Source organism: Archocentrus centrarchus, chromosome 20 (genome assembly GCF_007364275.1).
Source record: "Archocentrus centrarchus isolate MPI-CPG fArcCen1 chromosome 20, fArcCen1, whole genome shotgun sequence".
Taxonomy (NCBI): Eukaryota; Metazoa; Chordata; class Actinopteri; order Cichliformes; family Cichlidae; genus Archocentrus; species Archocentrus centrarchus.
This window is the reverse complement of record NC_044365.1, coordinates 3,265,574-3,288,639: the sequence shown is the minus strand read 5'-3', so window position 1 is coordinate 3,288,639 and position 23,066 is coordinate 3,265,574. Positions and strand designations below refer to the sequence as shown.

General features: G+C 43.0%; 3 protein-coding genes across 5 annotated transcripts in view; 2 read left to right on the top strand and 1 right to left on the bottom strand.

Moving 5' to 3' along the window:
- The window catches only part of LOC115799318 (NACHT, LRR and PYD domains-containing protein 12-like), a 652,446-nt gene that overhangs the window by 352,531 nt on the left and 276,849 nt on the right, over window positions 1-23,066 (top strand). The window lies entirely within an intron of this gene.
- LOC115799321 (NLR family CARD domain-containing protein 3-like) lies at window positions 284-18,062 on the bottom strand. 2 transcript variants are annotated; one of them, XM_030756418.1, is made up of 9 exons: window positions 17,842-18,062; window positions 16,973-17,080; window positions 12,627-12,862; window positions 10,717-12,508; window positions 8,207-8,377; window positions 7,415-7,588; window positions 5,029-5,205; window positions 1,401-1,574; window positions 284-1,092 (listed from the first exon to the last, which is right to left on the bottom strand). In XM_030756418.1, the coding sequence occupies exons 1-9, from the start codon at window positions 17,973-17,975 to the stop codon at window positions 912-914; spliced, it is 3,147 nt and encodes a 1,048-aa protein (XP_030612278.1). In that variant the 5' UTR covers window positions 17,976-18,062; the 3' UTR covers window positions 284-911. The 2 variants fall into 2 exon arrangements, with proteins under 2 accessions (XP_030612278.1, XP_030612279.1); XM_030756419.1 differs by having other exon boundaries at window positions 10,717-12,505.
- Window positions 19,634-23,066, top strand: part of sugct (succinyl-CoA:glutarate-CoA transferase) — a 79,088-nt gene continuing 75,655 nt past the window's right edge. For both annotated transcript variants that reach the window (XM_030756445.1, XM_030756444.1), the window contains exons 1-5: window positions 19,634-19,799; window positions 22,524-22,572; window positions 22,665-22,738; window positions 22,813-22,898; window positions 23,008-23,058. In XM_030756445.1, coding sequence (XP_030612305.1) covers window positions 19,649-19,799; window positions 22,524-22,572; window positions 22,665-22,738; window positions 22,813-22,898; window positions 23,008-23,058 — 411 coding nt within the window. In that variant the 5' untranslated portion in view covers window positions 19,634-19,648. The remainder of the gene's footprint in view (window positions 19,800-22,523; window positions 22,573-22,664; window positions 22,739-22,812; window positions 22,899-23,007; window positions 23,059-23,066) is intronic.

The following is a 23,066-nucleotide window of genomic DNA, read 5'->3' as shown; positions in this document are numbered from 1 at the left end:
CCTGTCAGGCCTGGCATAAATAACTAAATAAAAAATAAAATACAAACATTAACAAGAATAACCTAAAGAAAACTTAGAGCTGTTCTTGTAAAAGCAAATATGTTTGGTACATCAGTGCATTCGGATCATTGTTCCGATTGAGAAAACAGCCAAACATGACAAGCTAAAAAAAAAAAAGGACAGAGCAGCACAGGTCAAAGGGCAAAATGTATTTATAGCACATTTAAAACAGAGTTGACCAAAGTGTTGTACATTAAAAATGTACAGAAAGAAAACTACACTAAAATCCAGAAAAACTGACATCAACATTAAAAGACAACAAAATAAGAAAATACAAACAGATCATAAAGTGCAATCATCTAAAACACTGCAGCCAAATACCACAGAGAATAAATGTGTTTTAATCCAAATTTAAATGTAGTTCTGATATGAAGGTGCTAGTCTGTTTAAAGCTAAAAAGGAAGCAATATTAATTCTAAAGCAGGCAGGAAGCCAATGAAGGGCTGAAAGGACCGGGATACTGATAAAAGCAGGAATAACTTTTTCAGGTCCTTTTGCAGGAGGTGGAGTCATCAAAGCCCTGAGCTGATAAAAACTAATTCTAGTGATGACCCTTATTCACTGATCCATTTTAAAAAACCCACACCCACATTTACCAAATCATATGATCTCACTCTTACTTTCTTCAGGATTTAGGAAATCGATCCTCATCCAGGACTTAATGACACAGTTCAGCAGAGGCTCCCATGACCTCTGCTGTTCAGTGTGATGGTCAAATACACCTGGATGCCAAAGGCAAAGCAGTGGAAAAATATGTTTGCTAAAAATAGATGCAATTAAAAAGGAACTGTGCCCACAGTGGACCCTTCAGGCACGCCACAAGAAAGAGGTGCTGCTGTAGAAGATCTCAGTCAGAGCAGAACAGACATCAGTCTAAAGTGTGGACTCTCCATAAGATCAGTCAGCTGCTTCACATCTGAATCCTGCAGCTTGTTGTACTGCAGCTCCAGCTCTTCCAGATGGGAGGGGTTGGACTTCAGAGCTGAAGCCAGAGAAGCACAGCTCATGTGTGACAAGCTGCAGGACTTTAAACTTTAAGGAAGAAAACATGAAAGTTTATTAGACAAAACTGCAGCTTTTTCCATCATTTCCAAATATTTATGTTCATTCACAGCTAAAGATAGACGTACTTATATTTGAGTGTCTCAGTCAACGTCTGACTTTCTGTAAGAACTGCAATCTTATAATTATTGCTGAGACGTGTATAGGATCTAAGGCACTGAAAAACAGACTTTACCATGAAGATCCTCAGTGTGGATCAGTATAATATCAGCCTTATGTCTGCAGTTTAGTGTTTCACATCAGATTCATCTCAGCACAACTAAAACATGGAGACTGACCTCAGAGTTTCAAGAACACATCGTGGACTCTCCAGAAAACCACACAGATGCTTCACTCCTGCATCTTCTATAGTATTGTGACTCAAATCCAGATGTTTCAGGTGGGAGGAGTTGGACTTCAGAGCTGAGGCCAGATAATCACAGCTGATCTGTGACAAACTGCAGAGAGCAATCCTGAAAATATTTGGAGTAAAATCAGACGACTATGAAGATCGCAAGTTTCAATCAGCAGAGGTCCAAAAATATTGTATCGATGACTCATAAAATACACTTAAATCATCTTTGTCACAACCACAACCACACACACACACACACACACACACACACACACACACAGGTGACTGAACTAATCTTCCATAGCTTACCAACAAATGCAACTGACTTTAAATTAGAGCTCAATGTAAATGATAGGTAGAAGATATGGACACATCTGTCATGCTGAAATTTTTCAGATCCTCAAACTAACAAAGATAACCTGAGTTAAGAACAAAGGTTCACTTTTGAATGATGATTTCATTTTTTAAGTGAAATAAGCATCTGCAGTAATGGTTGAACATGAATCCCAAAAACTATTAAAGATAAAACCCTGAAATTTCCACGGGTACTCCCTACCATCAAAATGAATCAGGATATGTAATTAGAGACAAATAAATATATTTAAAAAAATTGTGTATTGGTTAGGTAGCCCCTTAACTGGCAAGGGCCCACTGACGGGCCGTTTGTAGTCCCTTTTATATGGCAGGCTAGACCCTCCCATTTTTATTGACACCTCATTCGGCCAATCATCTAACTGGCTGCACCAAATCACCTGACAAAGCTACGTGACACCCTCTGAGTATCACTGGCTCTAGCAAACCCATTTCTTAACATGATTGGCCGAATGAGGTGTCAATCAAAATGGGCGGGTCTAGCCTGCCATATAAAACGCACTTCATTCAGCCTGCGGACCAGACGCGGCCAGTTAATAGGCTATGAAATGGGTTTTTCAGAGCCAATAATGACCAGAAGGCGTTATGTAGTTTTTGTCAGGTGATTTTTTTGCTGCCAGTTAAGGGGTTAAAATATGGAAGACCCCCCCCCAAAAAAAAAACCAAACAAACAAACAAAAACAAGCTGTTCTGTAAAGTCCCTTTTTTATCCCAGACTCATAAAAACATCAGATTGGAAAAGACAGTGACATTCTCTGAATTATTGTATTTCCAGCATCCCCCGTCACCTGATCCAACTCACCACCAGGTGGTGGTGGCTAAACGTATAGGGAAGGTGCAGTGAAACACCTGGCAGAGGGCCCAGTCGGCGAGATCTTCAACCCCCACCTGTGGCAGAACTACGACAGCATTCAGAGGGAGGCTGAGGACGTTGAGTCCAACGGGACCATGTTCCGCACCTCCATTGTTGAGGCTGCTGCTCTGAGCTGCAGCTGCAAGGTAGTTGGTGCCTGTCATGGAGGTAACCTCCAAACCAGATGGTGGTCACCAGAGGTGAAGGATCCATCAAGCTGAAGGAGTCCTATTGAGCTTGGTGGGACGTCGGAGGCAGCTGACTTCTACCTGCAGGCCAAGTGGAATGAGGCTCGGGCGGTGGCCGAAGCAAAATCCTGGGTGTGGGAGGAGTTTGGTGAGACCATGGAAAAAGACTTTTGGATGGCCTCAAAGCAATTCTGGCAAATGGTCAGGCAACTCAGGAAAGAAAAGCAGTGCCCTACTCACTCGGTTTATAGTGCAGGTGGGGTACTGTTGGCTTTTACTGAGGCTATAGTCAGGCGGTCGAAGAATACAAGGACCTCCCACTGACACACCTTCTGTAGGGGAAGCAGAGTCTGGGGACGAGGGGGGTGACTCACCCATCACTGGGGGTGAGGTCACTGAGGTCCAGCCCAGGGACCACCCCAGGGGCCTACCCACAACTCCTTGGTGGCAGGAGTTGGTGGCAGTTACAATGAAAGTATCATTTGAAAAATCCAGAATTTTGTTCTATTTAGACTATCAAGTGTTACCTTTGTTTTTGTGGTAAAACTCAATCCAGTATAAAATTTGAATAACATTTGCATTGCTTTAATTTTTGTGTCCAGGAATTTCATGTTTTCAGCAGGTTTTGCAGTATGATTTTTTTTTTTTAAATCAGTGTCTTAAATATTGGACAAATTGAATTTTACTCGACAGACTCATTTTTTTTTTAATAAATCTGACCAAAATTGCAGATCAGATTTATTTTAATGGTAAGAAAAACCAGTGGAAATTTAATGTTTTATCCTTAACAGTATTGATATTCATGTTCAAACACTGCCTCAGTGTGCAAAAACTGATATTTTCAAAAAAAACAAAAACAAAAACTGATATGTGGCTAAAATTTCACAGCACTCATATGTACAAACTTTGTACCATAATAATTTTATGCAAATTGGAAACTATCAGGCAAAAAATGTTCTAAATAACTGCCGATTTGAGACTGAGCGACCTATCAGCACGTGCCGTTTCCAGTTGCTCCTCCTACGCTTGATGTGGCTCTAACTCCACTCCAGCCACATGACTGGTTTGGCATGGCCGGTCTCTGAACATTGAACCAGTTCCATCTACTTTGCATCTCATTTCTAGAGAGAAAACGTTATTTTGCAATAATTATCGTTTTATCACCCAGTTAAAACCCTACTTTATCATAATGATAGGAGTAACAAGAGCATGCTCCGTAAAGACAGCCACGTATCCCTGTCTGACCATTTCATTCTCTATCATCAGAAACAAAGGTGTTGGTGTTTACCACTTTATAGAAGGTTAACTGTAGAACGGAAACAGGATTACAGGTACATTGTTTAACGATCATGGCCGAGTGTGTTTTGTTACAGACTTCAGTAACTGGTAACATATTAGATGAGCTACAAATCTCCAGATTTTTGTGCAGCACTTTGCTGACACCGTATATGTATTTGTAAATTGTTTTAATTGTCCTGTTACTGTTTTGTGCCATGATATGATGTTTTATTGGTACACTTTGGATCTGTTTTTCACTCAGTTATTCTGACATTATTTAAATAGAAACACGGATATGAATCTCTGGCGCTTGAAAAAGGCGACTGGACTTCTTTTTGTTTCTTGAAGACGTTTCACCTCTCATCCGAAAGGCTTCTTCAGTTCTCAACCAAAAGGTGGAGAGACCCAGGTATTTAAACCCCTGTGGGCGTAGTCCCCTGGAGGTGGTTATGACCCTCTATTGATCATGTGCGTGAACACGTGCCCAGGTGTGAAGGGGGCGTGGGTCATATTTAATCAGTGGTTTCAGTTGAAACCAATTTAGGACTCCGCTCCATTGTTTCCTGTGGCCTATTGAGGTCACTGGAACAAGAGACTACTATGACCTGGATGACTGAGAATCTACACAGACACACGGATATGAATGCAGCAATATAATGTAATAGTATAGCACAGTGTTTTAACTGTGTTATGAAAATGAGTGAAGAAGATATGAAGTCAACTAAAAATGGTGACGAATTCAGCAAAGACAGCCACGTATCCTCGTCTGAAACCAAGTACCCTTTACGTCAGACCAGTCTGCCCATTTACTGCTGATATTCAGGCTCTGCTGCAGTCATTCCCAAATCACATCGCTCTCAGACAGAGATGTAGTGTCTGACCTCAGAGTCTCCAGGTAACAGTGTGGACCCTCCAGAAAACCACACAGGCTTTCCACTCCTGAATCCGCTAGGTTCAAGTTATAGCTCAGGTCCAGCTGTCTTAGATGCAAAGGGTTGGACTTCAGAGCTGAGACCAGAGAAGCGCAGCTGACTGGTGATAAACTGCAGGAATCTAACCTGAAAAAAGAATAAAACACATAGAGGAAGGAATTTCTAATCCAGTAACATACTTTATGTTGAGCTAAATGACTTTCTATTAATTAACTGTTGATTTGTTACCAGGACATACCTAAAGGATCAGATTATAGACAGCAGTAAATAACAGATTATAGACGGGACTGAATGGGCCTTCACAGTACAGATGTTTTACTTGTACTGTAAAACATACCAAGAGTTTCAGGTCAGTCACTGATTTCACTGATGACTACAGTTTGGTCAGAAAGACTGAGAAAACCTGCAGACAGCTGCAGTAAAAGCCTGGCAGAAATCAAGCCAAAGGAACAGCAACAACAAAGGAAAACTCTTTGGTGATGACCATGTAATTAGTAATTAGATACACATCCATTGATTATGTCCCACTTATATGAATTTGAATCACAGTGGCAGTAGGCTGAGCAGGGTATTTTCTTTACTTTTCTACCTGGGGGATCCCAAAGTGTTCCCTGCTCAGACGAGATGGGTGGGTTCTGGGTTCTCCTCTCAGTTGGGTGTGCCCAAAAGAGGACGCTGACCTCAGTGCCACTGACTCAACCTTGGAGATAAGATGAATTCCTCACCTTATCGCCAAGGTTGAGCTCAGCACCTTATGGAGAAATTAACCTGCTTGTACACACAAACGTCCTCTTTCAGTTTTTACCCAGACCTCATCACCATAGGTGAGGACTGCAAAGTAAATGAACTGGTAAATTGCCACCTTCTAGTTGAGTGCTCTTTTCACAATGACAGTCCAATACAACAACCGCCAGTCCAACCTGTGCTTGGCCCTCCCATCACTCATGAGGAGGATCCTAAGATACTAAAACACTCGAAGTTGGAGCAGCCTCTCCCCCCAAGAAGTCAGAGAGCCACAGTCTCAGACTTGGAGGTGCTGACTCTCATCCCTGTCAGCAGGATTTTAGCTAGCGGTTGATCGCTTGGCGCTGTGCCTTGCTGAGGTGCCAACAACTTCTACAGTTACAGTAACAGTTAGCTGGTGGTGTGGCCATTAGCATCGGTGTGCATAGTGGAAAAGATTAGTGCTTGGACCTTATTGGACATTTTTCTGCTGCTCATCTGACACTTTGAATCCAAAGCAGCTCCAAATAATTGAGGTTCGACGGCTCCTTTCGTGTTTCTTCTCAATGCTGTCGCTCCCTGCAGGATTTATGGGGGAAGCAGTGGGGGAGGGGTGAGTTGCATGAGGGTGCAGTGTGAAGTTGTGCAGAGACAAACTGGGAGAAGAGAAAGGTGAACTGGTGGAGCTACAAATATGATTATAATGCAACATAGACTATATGAATATAAACAATATTGTCTTATATCTTGTATGAAAATATATTGATATTTCTTAAAAACATGATATATTGCCCAGTACTAGGTCACACTCTAATGATAAAACCACATTAACTTTCAAACTCCGATGATCTCTTAACTCCAGGAAAGGTGATGATCTGATCCACTGCTCCATGGCCAGGATGGAATCTGCCCTGCAGCCCCTTAATCCAAGGTTTAGCAATTGGCCCTAGCTCAGGGGTGGGCAATCCCAGGCCTCGAGGGCCGGTGTCCTGCAGGTTTTAGATGTGTCCCTGATCCAACACACCTGAATCAAATGGCTGAATTACCTCCTCAGTATGCAGTCAAGTTCTCCAGAGTCCTGCTAATGACTTCTATATGTGATTCAGGTGTGTTGGCTCAGGAACACATCTAAAACATGCAGGACACCGGCCCTCGAGGCCTGGAGTTGCCCACCCCTGCCCTAGCTAATAAGCCAAGTTAGCTAATGTTTTCTTAAATTGCTCCTAGTCTCCATTGTCAATAATATTGTGATTCATCAGCTAAAATAAATACAGTTACATTATGAGCTCAGGAATTATAACAGTGAGGTCCTGGATGAGGGGCTGCTGCCCCCGCGACCTGGCCCCGGATAAGTGGAAGAAAATGGATGGATGGAATTACAACAGTTTCTGTTAAATCACTATCAAAGATAGTGACAGTCTGGACTTCAGTCACAACTTAATACTTTTCAAATACACTGTGATATACATAGGAAAAATTACCCAAAAGGTGTCCTTTTTCAAATACTTAAGCAACTATTTAGAAAGAATACCTGTTTACAAAGAATTGAATTGACATGGCTGTGAGAGTCCAAACTGTTGAATATTATGTACAATACGCAAATCTAACTGACCTCAGAGTCTCCAGCTTACAGTGAGGGCTCTCCAGATAACCACACAGGTACTTTATATCTGATTTCTGTTGGTCATTTCCATTCAGGTGCAGCTCTCTCAACTGGGACGGGTTAGACTTCAAAGCTGAGGCCAAATAAGCACAGCTGGTCTCTGACAGGTTACAGCCAGTAAGTCTGAAAAAAAATTACATTACAAATCAAACAAATTCTAATCCAACCACACATGTCAAAATTATTCTTAAAGAGTGGTTTAATCACAAGCTCTGTTGTTTACATAACTTCAACATGTTAACAAAGTTATACTGCTTATATTTATTTATGGAGCCATACGATACAAATGTAAATTTCTACTTCTAAACTGACAAAATTAAGAATATTTTATTCAGTTCTAAACAAAAACAAACAAATAAACAACAAAACAAAGCAAAACAAAACACGGTGTTAGGTAATTACTCTGGGTGGCATAAACTTTGTCTTCAATACAGCCAAAATTTTTTATCCAGGACAATTACATGCTTTAAGCTACGCTCTTTAACCCTTTATAATCAGCTTGAGGTCTTCTGTAGAGGTCTGCAAAAAATTCCTGTGTCAAAGCTATGAAAAAAAAAAGGGGGGGGGGTGTTTCCCTTTGGCTTTCTCTCTGCACATCTCCACATAAGTTCAAAGTCTCTGCAACCTGTTAATTACTCACTGAGTTTTGTGCTCTGGTCTTAAAATTTACTAACCGAAGAAAAGTATATTTTCAAAGATTATAAAAGCATAGGGAATAACTGCCCAAATCAGTAAACTGACCTGAGAATCTTCAGTCGACAGTTTGGACTCTCCAGTCCTGGATACAGCTTTGTGCCTGAATCGTGCAGGTTGTTGTAACTCATGTCCAGCTGTGTCAGATGGGAGGGGTTGGACTTCAGAGCTGAGGCCACAACTTCACAGTGAGTTGCTGAGAGTCCACAGTTAGTGAGTCTGTGATTACAAAATAGATTGCATCTGTTCAATAATACAAATTCAAACGTCATAATGTGATGAACATCTGCTCTGCACATCTGTGCTTCAGCTCCTCTCAGCTTACTGTGTTTGACACAATGATTGTCTGCAGCCTCTCTCAGACCTGCACACTTTTAATGAGAAGCTTTGTTAGGCTGCAGATCTGCAGATGAAGGAGGGAGAAACGTGTTATTTTAGGTGTTTACAGTCTGTGAGTTCTCACTACCCCTTTACATGAAGTGCAGCTTTAGACGTGCATGAAATTTGTCAGCATTCTTCACATCTTGAGGTGGTTACTTTTTTGCATTTATCACTGGTAATCAAAATGAACTAAATTCTCTTTCCTCTAGTAACCAGTAATCTGGGGTGAACCTCTCTAGAAATTTAACTTTTCTTCCAGTGCAGTTCCACATTGTCTCCTGCTACCATTTTTCAAGTAAGATGGAAGAGAGAAACCCTACTGCTGTGCTTCTGTTTCTCTAAGACAAACAGAGGCACATCATGTTGCTCATGTTAAGCTCTTCAGGCTGCGCTGCTAGCACCAAAGGAGCTTACTGATTTGTAGTGTTATTTTTTGCTTACTTGTCTTGGTTGACTTCACCATCATAAAGTTTCATAGTACAATTTCCTTTTAATTTCTTCTATTTTGTTGATGGTTTGTTTCTGGATAAAGATAAAATGACCTTCCTTTTCTTGTTTGTCATTTTATTTAAAAGCCTTGTGGACTGATCATTTTCCGCTCTCCGAGTTTAAGCTGGGAGCGCCGTCGGGCAGCTGTGTGTGTGCTGCGCTCACCGAGCTGGTCCTCAAAGTAATGGCAGCGGTCTGCCGAGAAAGCAGCAGAGTCCCATATGGAGTTTCTTTGAGTCCGATAATACAGATACATAAGTGTGTTGTTGTGAATGATGAAAAATGCATGGAACACGTCTCAGTGAGGAAAAAACACCAACATCAAAGTCCACCTGAGAAGCGCACACAAGCAAACCGCTCTGAACCGACGTGATCTGGCGTTCACCTCCGGAGAAATGTGACTTCTCCTCGCTGCCACGCAGGCGCAACGTTGTGATGAACCTGTTGCGTCCTTGTGCGTTTTCGGCCACTTTATCAGTGAGAGAATAAAAATCAGGAACAATCAATACAAGGACTCACAAATGTCAGCAAATAGCTGGAGGGAGCTGCTAAAACTGTTGGAATGGACGCGAGAGAATGAAGAAAGTGGAAAAACAGGGACAAATATGTTTGCAGCCAAAAAAATGAGCACAAAGAGCGAGGACCAAAAGAAGTCCCAGCTACATATAAAACACCAGCACACGACCGTAAGGTAATGAACACACAATCCAGCTACACAAGCAGAAATGCGACATGAGGTCAGCCACATATGGAGCATCTAACCAAGCTAGCTCCAAAACAGAAGCTGTTGTTAATCTGCTGCACTGATGCTGAACTTTATTGTAGTTTATTGTAGAATTTATTGAGTTTGGGAGTTCATGTTTTTCTGTGTTTCTCCCTGTTGATGTTCATGTGAGTCCTTAATATTACACACATTTAACACACAATGCTGCTGTCTGTGAACAGTTGGTTGTTGAATATATTTCTTTAAACGTGATCTTTGGTTTTTATTACACGAGTTACTCTTGTACCTTGAATCTTGCACCTGACAAAGAATGAAAAACTAAAACTAATACTGAAACTAACGAAACTAAACTAAAACTAAGCATTAAACCAAAAATAAAAACTAATGAAAATGAGCAAAACCGCTCTGAAAACTAATTAAAACTAACTGAATTAAAGAAAAAAAGTAAAAACTAACTAAAACTAAAATATAATGTAAAATCCAAAACTGGTCAGAACTGAGGGGTTCCATCAAAATATTTTCTTACTTGATTACAAAATAGCTTGCATCTGTTCAATAACACAACTTGTGGCTTTAGCTCATTTCACAACACATGAATAGTTCAGCATGGTGCTGTTATCATCATTGACCTTTCAAGTTGTCTGTCAAAATATGGATTATATTATATTGTCCATTTCTATCAAGGAAAAGTTATTTCATGATAATTCTCTCTTGTTTAATTGCTCAGCCCTAGCTGAAACATAACACTGTCATTAATATCAGTAGAAACAGAAACAAGGCTTTTGCTATAGAATCTTAAGCTCCATCCAAGTGACACTTCTTTATGTTGCTCAAGGCTATTTCAGTTAAATTACTTCATTTCAGTTACTTTTTTAATTAATTAGGAGACTAATTATATACTGTTCTATATTTGAAGAACTAAAGTACTAAATATACACTGATTAATGAGCACATCTGGACTCACCGAGCCTTTCTGCAGTTCCTCACAGCTGGAATCAGTCTCAGTCGTCCCTCATCTGATGTTTTGTACTTCTCCAGGTCAAACTCATCCAGAACCTCCTCTGACATCTGCAGCATGTAGGCCAGAGCTGAGCAGTGGATCTCAGAGAGTTTCTTCTCTGATCTGTTCTCTGACTTCAGGAACTCTTGGATCGCCTGATGTACTGAGAGGTCGTTCATCTCCATCAGACAGTGGAAGATGTTGATACTTCTGTCAGGAGAGATTTTATCACTGTTCATCTCCTTCAGGTTCTTGATGACTCTCTGGATGGTTTCTGGACTGTTCTCTGTCTGACCCAGAAGACCTCCTAAGAGTCTCTGGTTGGACTCCAGAGAGAGGCCATGAAGGAAGCGAACAAACAGGTCCAGGTGGCCAGTTTTACTCTGGAGGGATTTCTCCATGGTTTTGGACAGAAGCTCGTGAGGTGATGGGACATTATGCCAGATATCCAGAAAATCCCTCAGAACCTCTGTCTTCCTGCTGGTGTAACAGTGGAACATGTAGACTGCAGCCAGAAACTCCTGAATGCTCAGATGAACAAAGCTGTAGACTGGTTTCTGGAAGATCACACACTCTCTTCTGAAGATCTCTGTACAAACTCCTGAGTACACCGAGGCCTCTGTCACATCCAGACCACACTGCTCCAGGTCTTCTTGGTAGAACATGATGTTTCCTTTCTTCAGATGTTCAAACGCCAGCCTCCCCAGCTTCAGAAGAACTTCCCTGTCAGCCTCCGTCAGCTCCTGTGGACTCGTCTCATGTCCCTCATGGTACTTGTTCTTCTTCCTCTTTGTCTGAACCAGCAGGAAGTGTGAGTACATGTCAGTCAGGGTCTTGGGCAGCTCTCCTCTCTGCTCTGTAGTCAACATGTGCTTCAGAACTGTAGCAGTAATCCAGCAGAAGACTGGGATTCTGCACATGATGTGGAGGATCCTGGATGTCTTCATGTGGGAGATGATTCTGCTGGACAGCTCTTCATCACTGAATCTCCTCCTGAAGTACTCCTCCTTCTGGGCGTCAGTGAAGCCTCGTACTTCTGTCAGCCTGTCCACACATCTAGGAGGGATCTGATTGGCTGCTGCAGGTCGGGAAGTTATCCAGACGAGAGCCGAGGGAAGCAGATTCCCCTCGATGAGGTTTGTCAGCAGCTCGCTGACTGATGACTTCTGTGTGACATCAGACACGAGCTTCCTGTTGGTGAAATCCAATGAAAGTCTGCTTTCATCCAGGCCGTCAAAGATGAACAGAAGCTTCCAGACAGCGAGCTTCTCTGCTGGGACCTTCTGTAATGTTGGATGGAAAACATGGAGCAGCTCCAGAAGACTGTACTGCTGATCTCTGATCAGGTTCAGCTCCCTGAATGAAAGCAGAATCACCACACTGACATGTTGGTTCTCCAAGCCCTCTGCCCAGTCCAGACTGAACTTCTGCACTGAGAAGGTTTTTCCAACGCCAGCGACGCCGTTGGTCAGAACCACTCTGATGGGTCTCTGTTGGTCCGGGAAGGCTTTAAAGATGTCGTGGCACCTGATTGGTCTGTCATGGAGGGCGTCCATCTTGGAAGCTGTCTCCAGCTGCCTCACCTCATGTTGGGTATGAACCTCTTCACTCTGTCCCTCTGTGATGTAGAGCTCAGTGTAGATCCTGTTCAGGAGGGTTCCACTTCCTGTTTGATCACTTCCTTCAGTCACACATTCACATCTCCTCCTCAGACTGATCTTATGTTCCTCTAAAACCTCCTGCAGACCAGGATCTGCTGAAAGACAGAAAAACACTGAGACTAAAGAGAAAGAAACTCTGAAATGTGTCAACAACACAACAAGAAGTCCAGTTTTCAGAAATGAGTCCATCAGCAGACAGATGTTCAGTCTTACTTTGTCCACAGCTGCTCTGACTGGCTGTCTGCAGTCCAGCTCTGGTTCTGGATCTTTGTCCACACTGGGGACAGGAGGAGTCTCCTGATGAAGCAGACTGGTCCCAGTATGAGGAGATGCACTGTCTGCAGAACCAGCGTCCACAGCTGGTAGAGACCAGATCCTTCAGGACGTCCTGACAGGAAGCACAGCAGGACGGCCGCTCCTCCACACAGACCCCGCTCCTCTTCCTCTCTCTGTGAACACATTTCTTTATCACTAAAATCCATCAGAAATGGATGACAATATAATACCATGCAGGCCAGACAATATCCCAGTTAACTTTAGTTAATGCATCATCTGCAGCAATAACCACCCATCCTCCCTTGGAGTTCATGTTTTAGAGACCCCCCCCCGCCCCAATTTTCTTTTTACCTGTATTTCAAAAATGGACATTCAGACAGATATTTTTGACACATAATAGAAATATCTGTATTTTTATTTTTGAATGTCATCCTCAGAGATATGGGGTTAGGTTAATTGGCTCATCTAAATTGCCCATAGGTGTGAATGAGAGCATGAATGTGAGTGTGAAAGGTCGTCTGTCCCTCTGTGTTGGCCCTGCAACAGGCTGGTGACCTGTTCAGGGTGTACCCTGCCTCTCGCCCTATGACAGCTGGGATAGGCTCCAGCCCCCCCGCGACCCTTGACAGGATGTGCGGAAGCGAATGGATGGATCCTCAGAGATATCCATTCACTGAGCCACACCACCAGGATCTACAGCAATGATATCGGAATGGAGAAGTGTAGTGGGATGCTAACTAAGAGCAAAGTAGTCAGAACCGAGGGGATCACACTACCAGAAGGCAACATTGCAGACATTGAGGACAGCTACAATTACTTTGGAATCCCACAAGTAAATGGGAACCGTGAAGAGGCCACTAGAATGCTTGAAGCACAGGTCGAGGAGGAGGATTAGCCGCAATTTTCAATTCCAGCTTATTAACTAATCATAGACCCAGACAAAGTTTTAATTCTTTTGAAAGCCTGACTCTTAGTCTTGTCCATCCTAATTGGGAAAATCAAAAACCTGTTTTATTTGTTATTATCTATCGTCCACCTGGTCCTTACTCAGAGTTTCTGTCTGATATCTCAGACTTTTTACCTGATTTAGTGCTCAGTTCAGATAAAATAATTATAGTGGGTGATTTTAACATCCATGTAGATGCTGAGAATGAAGAGTTTGTTGCTCTATAAAAAAGCCCTCCGTAAAGCTAGGACATCTTACTATTCATCATTAATTGAAGAAAATAAGAACAACCCCAGGTTTCTTTTCAGCACTGTAGCCAGGCTGACAAAGAGTCAGAGCTCTGTAGAGCCGAGTATTCCTTTCACTTTAACTAGTAGTGACTTCATGAATTTCTTTACAAATAAAATTTTAGACATTAGAGAAAAAATTATTCATAACCATCTCAAAGATTATTCTTCATGTTCGGCTGCTTTCAGCACTGCTGGTATTTGTTTAGACTCTTTGGCTCCAGTTGATCTTTCAGAGTTAACTTCAATAGTTACTTCCTCCAAACCAGCAACATGTTTGTTAGATCCCATTCCTACTAGACTGTTCAAAGAAGTCTTTCCAATTATTGATGCTTCAATCTTAAAAATGATCAATCAGTCTTTATTAGTTGGCTATGTACCACAGACCTTCAAGGTGGCTGTAATTAAACCTCTACTTAAAAAGGGATCAGTGACCCAGCTGTCTTAGCTAATTATAGGCCAATCTCCAACCTTCCTTTTCTCTCAAAGATTCTTGAAAGAGTAGTTGTAAAACAGCTAACTGATCATCTGCAGAGGAACGGTTTATTTGAAGAGTTTCAGTCAGGTTTCAGAATTCATCACAGTACAGAAACAGCATTAGTGAAGGTTACAAATGATCTTCTTACAGCCTCTGACAGTGGACTCATCTCTGTTCTTGTCCTGTTGGACCTCAGTGCAGCTTTGATACTGTTGACCATAACATTTTATTACAGAGATTAGAGCTTGCTATAGGTATTAAAGGTACTGCACTGCAGTGGTTTGAATCATATTTATCTAATAGACTCCAATTTGTTCATGTAAATGGGGAGTCTTCTTCACACACTAAGGTTAATTATGGAGTTCCACAGGGTTCTGTGCTAGGACCAATTTTATTTACATTATACATGCTTCCCTTAGGCAGTATTATTAGAAAGCACTGCATCAATTTTCATTGTTATGCAGATGATACTCAGCTTTACCTATCAATGAAGCCAGATGACACACATCAATTAGTTAAACTGCAGGAATGTCTTAAAGACATTAAGGCCTGGATGACCTCTAATTTCCTGCTTCTAAATTCAGACCAAACTGAACTTCTTGTTCTCGGCCCCACAAATCTTAGAAACATGGTGTCTAACCAGATACTTACTCTGGATTGCATTACTTTGGCCTCCAGTAACACTGTGAGAAATCTTGGAGTCATTTTTGACCAGGATATGTCCTTCAATGCACATATTAAACAAATATGTAGGACCGCTTTTTTGCATTTGCGCAATATTTCTAAAATTAGAAACATCCTTTCTCAGAGTGATGCTGAAAAGCTCATTCATGCATTTATTACTTCTAGGCTGGATTATTGTAATTCATTATTATCAGGCTGTCCTAAAAGCTCCCTGAAAAGCCTTCAGCTGATCCAAAATGCTGCAGCTAGAGTACTGACAGGGACTAGAAAGAGAGAGCAGATTTCTCCCATATTGGCTTCTCTTCATTGGCTCCCTGTTAAATCTAGAATAGAATTTAAAATCCTTCTCCTCACATACAAGGTCTTGAATAATCAGGCTTCTTCTTATCTCAAAGACCTCATAGTACCATATCACCCCAACAGAGCACTTCTCTCTCAGACTGCTGGCTTACTTGTGGTTCCTCGGATACTTAAGAGTAGAATGGGAGGCAGAGCCTTCAGCTTTCAGGCCCCTCTTCTGTGGAACCAGCTTCCAGCTTGGATTCGGGAGACAGACACCCTCTCTATTTTTAAGATTAGGCTTAAAACTTTCCTTTATGATCAAGCTTATAGTTAGGGCTGGATCAGGTGACCCTGAATCCTCCCTTAGTTATGCTGCTATAGGCCTAGGCTGCTGCTGTCCTAGATGAAACAACGAAGATCCATGAATACATCAGGAAGATGGCCACAATGGATCTGGTGCTTAGGGAGTACCTCAGGCAGCAGAAACCCGAGAAAGAAGAGGAGGAAGAACAGGAACCATCATAGAAGGACAGGCCTCTGCACGGCATGTACCACCGGCAGATAGAAGAAGTGGCTGACATAGAGAATATCTACCAATGGCTGGACAGGGCTGGACTGACAGACAGCTTCCCATCCCTAACGAACAGACGCAGTACGAAGGCTGTATGTACACAAAACACGGCGACGGCGAAGAATTTCAGGTTTCCAAAAGTCTCCGACCTCACCGGAAAAAGTTGCTAAATTTGTCGCCACTTGCTTTTGGGGAAATTGTCAGCAGTGCGGTCTGAAAAGCTGATAAATCTAGCAACAAAGTCACTGAGTTGGGAACACTGCGATGCGGTCGCTTTCTGCATGATTAACAGGTGAAGCGGAGAGAGGTGGGGCAGAGTGAAACAAAGGAAGAAGGTCGTAGGGGTAGATGCAATACTGCAATACTAAGTGACTTCAACATCAAGAAGAAGGAACATGAGAAGCTGGATAAATACCAAGGGCTCAGAGGGGAGCTGGAAAGGATGTGGAAGATGAAGGTGGTCCCCGTGATATTCGAACACTCGGGGCAGTGACCCTCAAACTGGGAGAGTGGCTGCAGCAGATTCCTGGAACAACATCTGAGATCTCTGTGCAGAAGAGCGCAATACTGGGAACAGCTAAGATACTGCGCAGGACCCTCAAGCTCCCAGGCCTCTGGTAGAGGACCTGAGCTTGGAGGAGGACAAAGACCGTCCACAGGGCAAGTGTGGAATTTCTTTTTTTTTATATACATGTTCACACATTTGTACTTTTAATCATTTTCCTCTCACATCCACTCACACGCTGCTGCTTTCAGTCTATATTCTGTGTTTTACCTCTTTATATTTTTCTAATATGAGTTTATCTTCTTTCATGAGACCCGTTTCTGTGCTGTCAGCAGACCTGTCCATGTTTCTGACTGGTCAGACTGTGTTGATTTAGTGATAACCAGCTCTAAAAGCGCTATATAAGAACTAGTCCATTTACCATTTACCATAACCTCTGCCTCACTGCCAGAGTGATCAGGATAATGGAGAGATATCCTGAGGACCCTCAACCTGCTTTGTGGTTATTCAAGAGTCAAACTGCTTCTTACGTTTTGTCTGAGGGTCCAGGTTCACCTCTGAAATATGGAGGTTCTTCTTTAGACCAGTCACTCCTCACAGACAGACAGCAGGACACCAGAGACAGTAACCTCTGACCTCTGCAAACACAAACATGCTTTCATTCAGACACTGAAATGATCTAATGATCAGAAAAGTGAAATCAATCAATGGCAGATCAACTCTTTCAAAGTGATTTTTGATTTAGTCATAAAAGATACAAATGCAAATATTTACTTTGAACTCCATTTAATGCCCTACTCCTACTTAGCAGAATTAGATTAATATAAAATATTTATAAATTAGAGTCTGATATATTTTAATGCAGAACATCTTTACAGAATGTACATATACTGTAGTATTAGTATATTTATATAAGTATATGATAGGATTCTGCTGCCACAGCTGTAAGAAGCTGATAATCAGCGCGTTTGTTTATGAAACTAATAACAGATCTCAGTGCCACAAACAGCTGTGAGTGTCTTTATCAACACTGTGAAGATTTTGTAAATATGAACTAAAACAATAAGAAAACTGCATAAGAAACACTGTATCAGTGAAAACAGCCCACAGAGGTGTGGCGTTTCTGTGGCCTGTGCGCGTGAAAATGCAGCAGCGCGCGCACAGCTGACACTTGTGTGCGCCATGGCTTCTTTGCGCGCGTGGCTGCTGAGTTCCGCGCGCGCAGGTTGCTGAATTTACGCACGAGGAATGAACCGAGCTCGCGAGACTAAATTATTCACTCGGATTATGCTTTTCCTCGCGCGTGACTTTTTACATAAACGTAGCTCGGTGCCCTGTGAACACACACCTGTGCTAAAGGCTCGGAGAGGATGGGAATCATTCTGACAGGTTCTCTTACTTTGCGTCTGAGGGTTCGGGTTCTTTCCTGAAGTATGGAGGTTCTTCTTGAGAACATCTGCTCCACGCAGACAGACAGCAGGGTTCTGCAGGCTCTCCTCGGTGCTCCTCGGTCTCCATCGGGACTCCAGCCATTCTCAGAGGTGAACCCCACGCTCGGCGGTCAGAAAGCTGTGAACTCTGACCCTTCTTCCCGCTGCAGTCCTCAGAGACTGACAGGACAGCAGCAACGTTGTGTTAACCCTCCTCCTGCTCCAAATGGAGTCTGAAATAACCGCCAATTCTGCTGTCACAGATCACCTGATCAGGTATTTTCATCTGCTTTGCATGAGGCGTTCAGAGGGATCTGGAAATGTTGCTGCTCCCCACAGGTAAGCAGAATAACGTTTCTACAGACAGTAACACGAAGCGGGAACTCAGAGTCTAAACGTTTCCATCTGTCTTCATGTCCCACAGACTGAGACAGTCTGAAGGGGCTTTTATTGATCTTCATTCAGCCATCTGGGATTTCACCGGACTCACGCCATCTGCACTTGAAAATAATTTGCGCATCTACATCAGTATATGCGGTTCAACCCATGGTGCCTTTAGGTGCACCTCGTAACTTTAGCTATCTACACAACACAGATAATATGATTTAGTGCCCTTTTTTGATAGTATGCATATTTTATACAAACTAAGTTATACACAACATAAACAACACTATACAGGCATATTTAAATATTTCCAAGAATATTATAACCAGGTTGTTACAAGCATATGGCACCATGCTCAAAATTTATTTGTGAAAAGACAAGTTTCAAATGGGTATTGCAACATTTGGGTAATATTAGACAATTATTAGATAAGCCAAAAGCATTATGATACCTATATACAATAATATGTATGTACATGGTTATAACTGTGTGAAAAACCTCCAATCAAACTGTTATCAACAATTAACCTAAAATTCCTGTTTACCCTGTCCCCAAGTACATCATTAGTCATTCTCAAGTGAAATGAATGTAGGAATTTGAAATTTTTGCAGCCTAGAAATAGAAAATATGGCCACAATCACTGCTTCATCAGCAAATACTCAAAAATACATAGAAAATGCAAAACAAATTGTTTCCTGCAAACACCACAATGTACCCATTAAACATGTTCTCAGGTGCCTCTGACATCATTTTCAGCTAGTCTGACTGCACCATTTTGAAATTATTACCTTCCAAAAACTCCACATCATCCTGTCACTTCTGTGTATTTAAAAATCCATGAAAAATATAAATCAGCTTGTTTCTTTACAAACTCCCCGATATTCTTGTTCAGCATGTCTCTGGTTACTTTTTTTGAATATCTTACATCTTGTCTAACAGCTGCTTTAAGGGACAAGTTTAAGGTCAAAGGTCTCTCTTTATTTGTCTCATCAGTATCATCAGCCTTCCTGCCAGCTCACCCCTAATTCCACCAATAAGTCCCATTCTGGGAGTCGTGTTTAACAATTTGAAACTTGTCTTTTCACAAATAAACTTTGAGCATGAACATGGTGCCATATGCTTGTAACAGCCTGCTTATAATATTCTTGGAAATAAGTAAATATGCCTGTATAGTGTTGTTGATGTTGTGGATCACTTAAGTTTGTATAGAATATGCAAATCAAAAAAGGGAGCTAAATTATATAATCTAAGTCTGTTAAAATATAGATAGCTAAATTTACAATTTAAACATCTCAAACTGCTCTGAAAATCCGTACAGAACACCTTCCGTCCATTCCGAATTTTACTTTGAAAAGCTCAGCCCGGAAGCACTGCTGCGGTTCCGGTAGCTTGATGCTAACAAGTGGGAAGATGTCGGTTTCTCTCGGGATATTGAAAAGCTGTGTCGGGGCTCTCTGTCCGGCCGGTTTCCCATCGCTGCTGCAGAGGAATCCGCCGCTGCGGTGTGCGGCCGGCGGGCGGTGGAAGTCAAACACACGGACAGGTACCGTCCCGGAGCTAACGCTAATATTAGCCTAACACTCCCGTTATTCTGTGGCAGGGATCAATCAGCTGATCAGTAAAATAAAAGAGCTGCTCACGTGAGCAGACGGTGCAGGTGTGCTTACAGGAGCGTGAGCCTGCGTGTTGTGAAGTGTTTGCTCTCAGGTAAAGGACTCACATGAACTTTAATCAGCTGCTGGTCAAAGTCCCACTCAGATATGTGAAGGTGACCAGAGTTATTCCACTTCCGGTAAATTCAACATCACACCTGATCGCTCAGACCTGATCGTTACTTCAGCTTTAGCCTGAAGCTCTTACTGTTCCACTGCACATTTAGTGAAGAAGCTGCAGTCAGAAGCACTCAACAGCCACTTCATTAGGTATACCTGTTCAAGGTGCATTAAGGCAAATATCTAATCAGCCAATCACAGAGCAGAAGTGCTTTTAGGCATGCAAACGTAGCGATGACGAGCTGCTGAAGGTCAAACTGAGCATCAGAATGATGAAGAAAGGTGATTTTAGTGACTCAGAAGCTCCTGATCTGCTGGGATTTTCCTCACAGCATTAATCTGAGGAAATAAGATAAACTTTAATGATCCCACAACGGGGAAATTTGTGCATTACAGCAGCTCAGTACACAGAAAAATGAAGGGATGAATAATACAAATAAAGAAATAAAATAGAATAGAAAACACTATATACATAAAATATACATCAAAGCACTCTATACAGATATCAAAACACTGTATACATTATACACTATAGCAGCAGCTGTCCTGGAGAAAATGGCTTGTTGGTGTCAGAGGTGAATGGACCGACTGCTGTGAGCTGATAGGAAAGCAAAATTAACTCAAATAACCGCTCGTTACAACCGAGGTATGCAGAAGAGCATCTCTGAATGCTCAGCAGCAGAAGAGCATCTCTGAATGCTCAGCAGCAGAAGAGCATCTTTGAATGCTCAGCAGCAAAAGAGCATCACTGAATGCTCAGCAGCAGAAGAGCATCTCTGAATGCTCAGCAGCAGAAGAGCATCTTTGAATGCTCAGCAGCAAAAGAGCATCACTGAATGCTCAGCAGCAGAAGAGCATCACTGGCTGTCACTCCTGTGAGCTGACAACAGGAAACTGAGGCTACAGTTCACACAGACCCTGCACACATGGTCGGGTTCGACCATGTGTGCAGGGTCTGTGGTGTAAACAGCACAGAGCGTGGATCCATCCTGCCTCGTGGTGTGGGGGATATTTTCTTGGCACACAGCTCAGCATTGTTTAAACCCCACAGCCTACTTGAGTGCTGTCGCATGTCCACCCCTTTCTGATGGTGGCTTCCGGCAGGGTAACACTTCGTGCCACAGAGCTCAGATCGTCTCAGACTGGTTTCACAGTGAGTTCTCTGCACTCAGACAGCCTCCACAGTCCACCGGAGCATCTTTGGGATGTCCTGTGTGTGTTTGTTGGATCTGCAGCAGCTGTGTGATGCTGTCATGTCAGCACGTTTTGAAGCTTCATCCAGTCCCGGTGCAGTTACATGTGTGCTGTCATGACAGCATGAAGCAACATCTCTGAGGAGCTTTTCCAGCATTGTGTTTAATCTGAGTCATGAAGAATTAAAGCAGGTCCAACCCAGTACTAGCAAGGTGTACCTAATAAAGTGTCCAGGGAGTGTACAATGAATTTAAAAAGCTCCAGCAACCTTTTGCTTTCCTATGATGAAGTGAAATAGAAGTATAAAGTGTGAGAAATGTCAAACACTGACAGAAGTCAGTTTGGTGCTTCAGTGCCGCCTCTCTGAACTGAGACGGTCACCTCCTGAGCCACGCTCTGTGCCAGGCAGGCCTGCTCAGAGGAGCCTGCAGCATGCACTGTGATCTGTCAGCACCACCACCTGGGGACAGGTACGAGCAGGGGCAAAAGGTGCCCCTGCCTTTCTGCAAGGTTAAACAGAAGCGTGAATAAACCCTGCTGTATGACACTAACAGCTATTTCACTTTAAACACACAACAGTCTTCCACAGTGACACACAGCTGCAGTAAAAGCAGATTTAAAGCATTCTGAGTTTGATTCTCATCTTCAGCTGCTCAGCCCGATGACCTGAACAGATGAGCACCCAGACAGGTGTGCAGGTTGTGGTGAAGCTTTTCTCTTATTTTGCTTTTTAATCCACCAGCTTTTCACTTCTGCTGGACTTAAAAACATTCGTGCTGTGACCTCATTCTTCTGTCACGCTGACCTGTGGTTTCATTTTATATTCAGTGTCAGTCAGGAACACAGAGCCCTCCCTCTAACTGAACAGCTGTTCAGCAGTGGGTCCACTGTTAAAGTTCTCATTTGAAGCCTGAAGGCTGTCTTTATGTCAGGATGAGTGTGAGGAAGTGGGCCACAGGGCCACGACGACAAAGGGAGACGCGCACACACAGATGCCATGACGTGTGGAGTCGCTGCAATCAGGAGTGTCAGCGAGTGCACGAGGGAACAAATCACATATGCAATGTTGGCAAGTGCAAGAAAGCAAAGCAACATCCACGCAAGTGTCTCAGGAAGGAGAGCCCCTCATCCAATGAGCTGTGAGCTCTTCTATAGAGCACACCTTGGGCCCAGGTGTTCCAGTGTCACTGATTGGAAATGAGCCACAGCCCTCCATGCTGCAGGAGAGCCGCTCCAAAGGAAGGCGGGGCCGAGCGGCTTGTCACAGTGAGAAAATCAAAGCTGCCTCTCCTTCTCTGCAGGAGAAACCCATCGGCCACTAGAGGGCGTCACAGTCCTGGACCTGACGAGGTGAGCTGCTGTCTGAGTCCTGCAGAAATACTCAGTGTTCATGGAAGTTTGGAGGTTTAGAGCTAACGGGGGTTTGACTGAAACGTCTGCAGAGTTCTGGCCGGTCCATTTGCCACCATGATCCTGGGAGACCTGGGAGCCCAGGTGATCAAAGTGGAGAGGCCAGGTGAGCTTTCAGCCTCGTTTCTGCCCGGCTGTGAGTGAAGGATTGTGGGACTGTGTTTGTGTTCTGTTGAACAGGTGCAGGTGATGACACCAGAGCCTGGGGTCCTCCGTTTGTGTCCTCAGAGAGCGCCTATTTCCTCAGCGTCAACCGCAACAAGAAGGTCCGTCTGTGTGTGGTTAAAGTGTGAGCCTGCAGAGCGCCGAGTCAGCGCTCCATCACTCATTTGATTCTGAGCCTCTGATCTTCATCAGTGTTTGGTCTGATTTCAGAGTATCGCCGTGGACCTGAAACATCCCAGAGGAGCGCAGATCATCCGGGAGGTACGACG

Coding starts and splice junctions, on each gene's coding strand:
- LOC115799321 (XM_030756418.1), bottom strand. CDS start 17,975: ATGGCTGGAGTCCCGATGGAGACCGAGGAGCACCGAGGAGAGCCTGCA. Junction 1,575..5,028: donor TGTTACCTGGAGACTCTGAG/GTCAGACACTAC, acceptor AAATATTTTCAG/GATTGCTCTCTGCAGTTTGT. Junction 1,093..1,400: donor TGTGTTCTTGAAACTCTGAG/GTCAGTCTCCAT, acceptor TCTTCCTTAAAG/TTTAAAGTCCTGCAGCTTGT.